Source organism: Spinacia oleracea, chromosome 4 (genome assembly GCF_020520425.1).
Source record: "Spinacia oleracea cultivar Varoflay chromosome 4, BTI_SOV_V1, whole genome shotgun sequence".
In the NCBI taxonomy this organism is placed as follows: domain Eukaryota; kingdom Viridiplantae; phylum Streptophyta; class Magnoliopsida; order Caryophyllales; family Amaranthaceae; genus Spinacia; species Spinacia oleracea.
In genome coordinates this window covers 152,684,275-152,692,680 of record NC_079490.1, presented here as the reverse complement: position 1 = coordinate 152,692,680, position 8,406 = coordinate 152,684,275, and the positions used below count along the sequence as shown (strand labels likewise).

General features: G+C 36.5%; 1 protein-coding gene across 1 annotated transcript; it reads right to left on the bottom strand.

Annotated features, from left to right (window-relative positions):
• Positions 1-7,525, bottom strand: LOC110786239 (protein GRAVITROPIC IN THE LIGHT 1). Its single transcript, XM_021990771.2, has 3 exons — positions 6,861-7,525; positions 6,197-6,279; positions 1-1,888 (listed from the first exon to the last, which is right to left on the bottom strand). Exon 3 carries the CDS (start codon positions 1,886-1,888, stop codon positions 464-466), a length of 1,425 nt encoding a protein of 474 aa, XP_021846463.1. The 5' UTR covers positions 6,197-6,279; positions 6,861-7,525; the 3' UTR covers positions 1-463.
• Positions 7,526-8,406: the final 881 nt, after the last annotated feature.

Sequence of the window (8,406 nt, the reverse complement as noted above, 5' to 3'; positions counted from 1 at the left end):
TTTAAATAAACTCCTACACTTCTTTTCATATACAAGAAACATAACATGTTTTTACTCGGTGCAAATTTATATTACTAATACAACGAAGAGTAATTACTAATTAGCCCTTCTCCGACCTAGATATTAACAAAATTTGGGCAAAGTCATCATCTTTTTTTTAAGCAAAATTTAAACTAAATTCTTTTTCCCAATGCCCACAACGGTCCATGCGCCTTTGCAGTCGAACATTTAAAAAAGCCATAGATTAAGGGACAAACTGGCCCAAGTAACCATGTTGCACAGCATCCTCAGTCCCCACCATCACACTCAGCATTGCAGCAACCACGCAACCAAAAAAGGAGACACCCTAATCTCTTTTCATTTTTCCATAATTGATCCACCAAGATCCACCAATGACCTCCAGTTGAATCCCAGGCCCACGCCACATTCCCGTCTTGACTAAATCTACACCGTCCGATCAAAACTACGATCCGGAGAGATAAACCTGAGACTGGATAATAGTTTTACCAATCTTGAACCCGGGAACTACTGTGAAAGCCACGCATGGTTCGGCTTCCGGTAAGAATGCCTCATCAGAGACGCTTTCCATGTATACCTCTGAAAAACGACACCTTTTCTTGAACTGGAAGATTGAGGCTACGGGGTCGAAAGCGAATGCCAAACAATGAAGGAGCCATACCCTCTTAGCCATTTCTGAAAATGAGATAAAGAAAGCAGTATCTGGGTACTCACCGGAATTCACGAGGTTCCTCTGCGTCAAGTTTCCGAAGAAGGATGACTCCATCTTCGGGTGCACAAGCCTCAAGTATTTGGCTCGGCAGAACTTTCCAAATGTTGACTTGGGCTTCTGGCAAAGATAATCCTTTGCTTTAACAGTCTTTAACTCGGTGAATCTCTCGAAAAACAGCCTTCGCCGCTGTTTGTGTTCTGGTAAAGATTCGTTTGGGAGCGCAAAGTTAGGAATGTGGAAACTATCGAACATTTCTTTGCTTACAAATGACTCAAATGTGAAGCATCTGTGCTCTTGCTTCCAGTATGATACATTGGGATGGATAACATTAGCAGCAGCCTCCAAATTCCACCCAACAGACTGCATCGAGTTGACCATCAGTTTCACGAAAGTCCGAATAGATCTTACTGTATGCCGGAGAACAGGGATGAAATGGTTGGGACTTAACCCCGACATATGAAGATTGTCAAGGACAGAGAGTGAACCACTGGCATTCAGTCTTTTCTCAATTAACCGATTTTCTTTCTTGAATTCCTCTAGTTTCTCCTTCAGGAATGTGATTTCTGACTCTTTCAGCTTCACCTCATACTCCAACTTCTTCCCCGTTATCTCATAAGTTTTTACCATGTTCTTTTGTTCCTGCAAGTCATATGCAAGTAAACCCTTCTCAGGGAATGGATCAAACTGTTTCTTCAAGAAACACTGCTTCACCTCTGACAAAGTCTTCAACTCAGAGACCACCATCCCATCAGAAGATTGAATTCCTTCAGCATCATACGGAGATTGTGCAAATTGTAATTGAGCATAGGCAGATTTGATAGTTGAAATACTTGCAAATATTTTGCCAAGAACAGCTTCTCGAGCAATCCTATCTGCAAGCTCTTCATCTTGTTTCTCTCCCAATTTGCAGTGAACAACATGGACTAGCTCAGCCTTGATTCTTTCCTGGGGCTTTAGTTCCCTGGACTTGTCGTGAGGTTTCAATTCCCTGATCTTTTCTTGTGATTTTACTTCCTGTGTCTTTTCCTTTGTTTTGATTCTCTGCAGTCCATGAGATGGGGTGATCCCGGTGACTACACGAACATGCAAAACCTTTGAGATTGCCCTAGCTATTCTACTCTTACTTGGAGTTGTTGCTGGTCGCTTAACAGAATCCATCTGCAAAAATATCACAAGATATTATCACATATGCTCCAAGTTAATACTCGGTTTGCAGAGTAGAACTGGGAAGAAAATCAAAAGGCAGGCACCTCAAAGGAACCGTAATCATTATATTATAAGAATACATCGGAAAGGAAAAGTAAAATTTGCTTTAACACTTAGATCGAAATAATTATTCAAGATATACAAAATACTTTATTTGCCTTAGAGGATTCACAATTGCTTTCCATATAAAGTGCAAAAAAGGTGGAAACTAGGGGCCGGCAAAAGGAAAATGAACAGGAAGATGAGGAACAAGAAGAACAGAACAAACTAAAGAATAGTGCTTAAGTGCATGCTCAACGGTTCCTCCTATGGTGTGTCGAACAACCAGCCTAAGAATATGAAGATGCCTTGATTACAACACAGTGGCAAAAATCTACGCAAAACACAGTAGCTAAAATTTTGGACCACACCTATCAACTTCTTATAAATGATGCTTTTAAGTTTATAGCATCTTAATCATTCATTTTTTTAATTCCGGCATTACCATGCACAAAGGCCACAGCACATTATGGCGAAGTTTGACCCAAATATAATTACTATAAGCAATCCAATGCTTCATAGTCAAGCTAAACTAGATGTAGAAAAAGGAAGGAAGCGGATTTAAGTTTCCAAGAATGGACATAGACGAAAAGGTATTATTTTATAATACCCAACAGATTCAACATTAAGACAAGATGAGCACACCTCGATCACTGCCATTTTTGTCGATCGCACAAACTAGCAAACAAAAACTTGATATTTAAACTTTCAAGATTCCTTGAGTTGTGTATTCATATAAAAGAACAAGGCCATAGTTTAAGAGCATACACATAACAGAATCCTATGAAAGTAATTCTAGAATCAGTAAAGATCTATGGGTTCCTTGAATTTATGTTGCATAGAGTATGTACTATAGATAGTCCAAACTTTGGACAGAGACGATCAACATAGCCACGTACTGCATCAGCCCACACTAACGACACTATGGCCAAACAAACACATTACTCCAGTACACAAGTTCTTATATGCCAGATCTTATCGTATTCTCCGGGCAGCATCCAATGCACCAAGCTCAAATTACTAATCGATAAAGCTCGACTTAGAATCCTCGACCCTACTGAATCTTAAAAGAATGCCCCTAAACTCTAATGACAAGTGAGGAATAAACAGAAGCTTAGTATTACTTTCAACCTTTTGGCCTTCCAAAGAGAAGAAAAATTCCCAACTTCACACAAGCAAATAATAATATTTTACAAAACCATGATAAACACCGACGAGACCCTCCAAAGAGAAAGAAAAAGAAAAAATGATGACAATAGGTGAGGATAACAAAAAAGGACCACAGGAGCACCGTCTTTTTTGACCGTTCCAAGGAAAAGTTTTGGGAGCAAATAAACATGTAAGAAACAACATATAATACCCAGAATATTCAATTGTTTTCTAATCAAGTAGGCAGGGCCTAATACAACCATCAACAAGATGTAAGCTACTGTTAATTGCCTCCAGATAATCACTCTTAATTTTAGTATGTTAGCTGTTAGTTTGGTGTTTGCTGATCACAGTCACCATCTAGTGTTGTTTCCATCCAGATAGAAGGTGGGGTTCATGATCCTCTTCACTAAATCGGATCGCACTTGTAAAGGCGGTTTCACCAACATTCCCAGTTACACTACTCTCGTAATAATCTCATAATGCAACCAACCATCACTTCCATACAGTATCTCCCACAGTTGGCACCCAATCAATTACGCCGAAAACAATCTAAATGTGCATAACCCCATAGCTAATGAAGATTGTCTCCCATTAACCCACATAAAATTATTTCAAAGGACAAAATTAACAACAGTAAACTGAAAGGTATTTATCAAGATTGTTTCATTTAATCCAACAACACTAATCCAATAACAGATTTTAGCAAACTACTGTTTATCTTCACACTCTCACTAATTAGGTACAGTAAAACTGAGAAGAACTTTGCGGAACAGAGGGAGCCATCAAGAGTAAACGCAAAAGTAAATATAGAGGACTATTAAAATGATTGCCCCCAAGAAGAGAGAGAAAAGGAGGCAACTTGCAATAACCAAAGATATTGCAGATCTAAATTAATGTAAGATTGTAAGGTAGTAGTACACTCCCACCTTTAGCTTTTACTTTTTTTTTTTTTCAGTACTACCACAAACTTTATTTTCTGGATGTTATATAACTTTGTCTAATAGCATCAGAAATTAGATCTCTTTAGGATTCTTTGTACCACTAAAAAAATTCCTATAATGTAAAATCCCACACATATACTTTCATACGTTCCAAAAAGTACCCCATGAAAAAAAAATTAAAAAACAATTAAACATGCATGCATTTAGGCCCGTCAATTTTCACAGTGTGACCCACTTCTGCATTAATAAAGCCAGGACCCCTCCTTCCCCATTTCGTCAGGATTCCTTCTGAACATGGACAATATATACTGCATCTGTGTGTTATTAATATTTACATCATGTATTATATATTTACATCGTGTGTCAAACTCATGTGGACCCCATCCCCAGAATTCGGATTTCCTCTATAAATATAGGAAAATGATAATCGTATATATTCAAAGTAGGCCAAAAGTAACATTAAATGTTATTAAACCATGAATAAAGTCGGTTTGACACATGATTTTGTCGTAAAATCTTAAATTAATACCATTTTAGCAAATATTTAACATGTACAGTTAGCCCTTAGACGTTCTGCTGAATACAACCATGAACAGCGTATTCTAATACATGTACATTTAGCCCTTCGAGTTCTGCTGGACACAGCCATGAAGAGCGTATTTTGCCAAGCCATTGGAAAGGGCTCTGGCCTTCAACCAAAAGATTGAGGGCTCAATCCCTACTAGGGAACTTTGAGGGAAGGTTCCCCTCACTCTCTAAGTGAAAGCCGCTAATCTGGACCGGGTCGACCCGAAAGGGGTTCTGGCCCGTTAAGGCAAGTCATCTTAACTTGTACTATATTATTGTAAAAGGAAAAAAATTGACAAAATCATATGGCAATGAGAAATTTCGAGTTAATCTCGGTGATCGGAAAAAATTTCCAATCAAATGGCATTTTCGTAAATATTTTGCCCGAAAATTGTAGGCGGTATAAAGTTAAGTGTTGACTGTATATTTGTAGGTATTGACTGTATAGTTGCAGTTATTGACTGCATATTAATCGGTGTTGATTGTATACCACTTGTCGTTGACTGTATATTTTATGATTGCTGTTGATTACTAAAATGCAATATTGTTTATTGGTAAGTGATTGACTGTATATTTATAGTTGTAGATTGTTTATTAGTAGAAGCTTATTGTAGATTGTGAACTGTTGACTGTATATTATAAGTTGTTGATGTGTTATGAAAATGCAATAATGACCGTACATGTAGTCCACATTTGATGACATGTCACTGTACTTTAACCCACATTTAATGGCATTTTCGTAATAAAATCATCAATTAATTACGAAAATGTCATTTGATTGGAAAGTTTTTCCAATCAACGAGATTAACTCGGAAAGACTCATATGGCAATCGATATTCATTTAATCAGTGGAATAGTGGATAGGAGCACCAAGCATACTTTAGATCGGAATTTGCGGGAGTACTACTTGATCATTTCTATCAATTTAAAACCTCAATTAGTATTTCGTTTATATAAAAAGATCTCTTCAGATAACTTACATAATCTCTATTATGAATCCTGTGTACTTTGGTGTTACTAATCTCTTATTTTTGTTCAATTTCTATAGTAAATAACGTATGGTAATATGTCTGGAAAAAGATAGTACTCCATAGAAATTTTCAACCCCAAGTCATGATGTCAGGCTAATTAATCATCTTAGGAAACAACCTTGACTGCTTATGTTAATTTTCGTTTAACCCTTGTATTATTAATGTTCATACATAGTACTTGAGGTTTCTAGTTTCTTGTAGCTAAGATTCATTTATGATAAAAATATGCTGTAAATAAACATCAATCACAATCCAACTATTGAAACCCATGATCAAGCCACGTGGCAAAGTACTCAATCCTAGTGTACGGTTGATTATAGTAGATCAAGCCACGATACGATCAAGATTCTAGTAGAAGACTCTAAGTATTCGATTAAAACTTGGGCGTGTGAACAAGAGTGATCTGAGACAAAGACTAATGGTAATGCAAATACGGCCCAATAAATTGGGGAGGACACGTGTACGGCGTATGTTAATCAGAATCAATCAGAATATTTAAACAGAAAAGTAGAAAAGTTCGTCCTTTTTACCTTGAATAAAATGACGATATACTGAACCGCGTGGTTTCTGGCTTAATCCTTCAACATTTCTCTGTGTCTTAAAAGCAGGGAGCCTGCAGCATACGTACAAAAACAACAATTAAGCTACTGGATTTTAATTTACAGTTTTAAAACGACGTCGCATCATTATAAATAAACAAATAAAGCGACAAGTTTACCAGTTTTGTCGCATTAAATATTTAATTCAACATTTTTTACTTATAATTTTGAAATTAGCGGATTTTATTTATTATACGGAGTACTTTTTATTTACAAGATGATCACTTTTCTGACTTTTTGTATGGAAAATGAACAATTTTACTAGTATTTTGCAAAGAAAAATTTCTGACTATTTCCTCGCACGTCACATTCGACTATATTTGACTTGTTATTGATTTATAAATGACTGAATGTAATTTGACGTAAGATTATTCGAAGGAAAAAGCGCCGAAAGTGAGGCGTTGGAGAAAATGTAAATTAAAGAGAGTTAAATGCTACAATAATGGCGAATAATCGGCTGGAAAAATTTTAAAAAAAAATGAAAAATGGAATTAAAGTAAACTAAAACAAAGAAAAAATTGCAAAAAAAATAAAGAATCCAGAAAATTGCGTTAAATAGTTTAGAGGTTGAGCAGGACAATGTCGCTAATCTTACCGAAAATCACGATATTCTCGCTGTTGACAGTTTGGTGAAGTGTCGAATTGACGGCTATGGAGAAAATCAACGAACCTTTGATTTAAGATGTTTCACCAACCCTAGAGTTGAAAATTATCAGCCGCTCCAAATTAATTCACGAAAAGTTGGCAGAAAATCCAAGAACTTCAACCGATTTCATAAAAAAGATCTATTTTATATAAAAAAAAAATCGATTTTCTATAAAAAATGATTCCAATGATTCGGACTCTGTGGAAAGATAGAAAGTAACGAGCTTAAGGAGAGAGCAAAATGGCGGAGCTCGAGGAGAGAAACAAAATGGCGGAGATGAGAGAGAGATGAGCGGGAGGAAGTGTTTTTTGCGGAGGAAAGCTTTTCGGACAAGGTGAGAAGGGGGATTGGGGGAATTAAAAAGGGTCTAGGTTTTGTTCAATTTTAGAGGACAATTTGAGGATGATTTACGGTTTTGACCTTAAGGTTTTTGCTTTTTGAGGGTGTTTAATTTGGATATGTGAGTAACGTTCGGAAGAGACGGTGAGGGTACAGATGGTATTTCAATGTAGTTGAGTTACGAGGAACCGAGGATTTGTGTATATTAAACGCAGGTGTGTGGCTGTTTAAGGCGGTATTTTGGACTTAACGATTTCGTATGTGTTTTCGTTTGCTCGACCAATACATGCACTCACCTCGCCTTTTCCTCGATTAATCCGATACTCCCTACCTCCATCTATAACAAACTAGCTTATGAGCCCGTTTAATAAAAGGATAATTATATCACAAATTCTTGTTTATAATGGGTGTACAGTAATTTATTGTACACCAAGCCCACTTTAGATAAATCCAATGGATTCACACGTGTAAGTCCATTCAGAATTTTTTAAAAAAAAATTCAGTTATGCAGGGGAAGGGCAGAGGGAAGGGTTTTGTTATTCATTCACTCTGTCTCTCTCCTCAATGCCTTCTCTCTCCTCCAGCGATTTTCTCTGGCGATTCTCTGAGATCTTCTCGATTGTTCTTCGCAAGATCGATTCCACTCGATAATCAAGGTTAGTTTTCTTCTTTTTTGTGTGGTTTTTCTCAATAAAAATTCGTACTTCGTTATTTTGCTATTTAGTTTCAGAAATTTTAGTTTTGATTTAGGCTTTCAACTATGTTTTTTTCATTTATTGTTTGCAATTAGGACATGATTATTTGAATGGTATGTATATTGTTGCTTTTGATGTTGCGATTTTTAGGATTTCAAGTAGTTTTAAGGCTGCGATTTTAGCTATTATTTTCAATCTCGAATTTTAGGTATTATTTTCGCAAATTAAAGTTTAAACATATATGCTAATTGCAATACTAAGAGAATATATACGATTTAACTGTAGGCATGGAATGAGGGGAGTATTTTTTCTATGGTTGATCCAACAATTTCTGAATCGACCTTTCATGGTGAGATTTTGAAGTGCGTACAATTAGGACTTTTATGCGTGAATTTCCTGACGATGCACCTAGTGTTGTGTTTGCAGATAATTTTATGCCGAATATTGCTTGCTGATAATTT

Coding starts and splice junctions, on each gene's coding strand:
- LOC110786239 (XM_021990771.2), bottom strand. CDS start 1,888: ATGGATTCTGTTAAGCGACCAGCAACAACTCCAAGTAAGAGTAGAATA.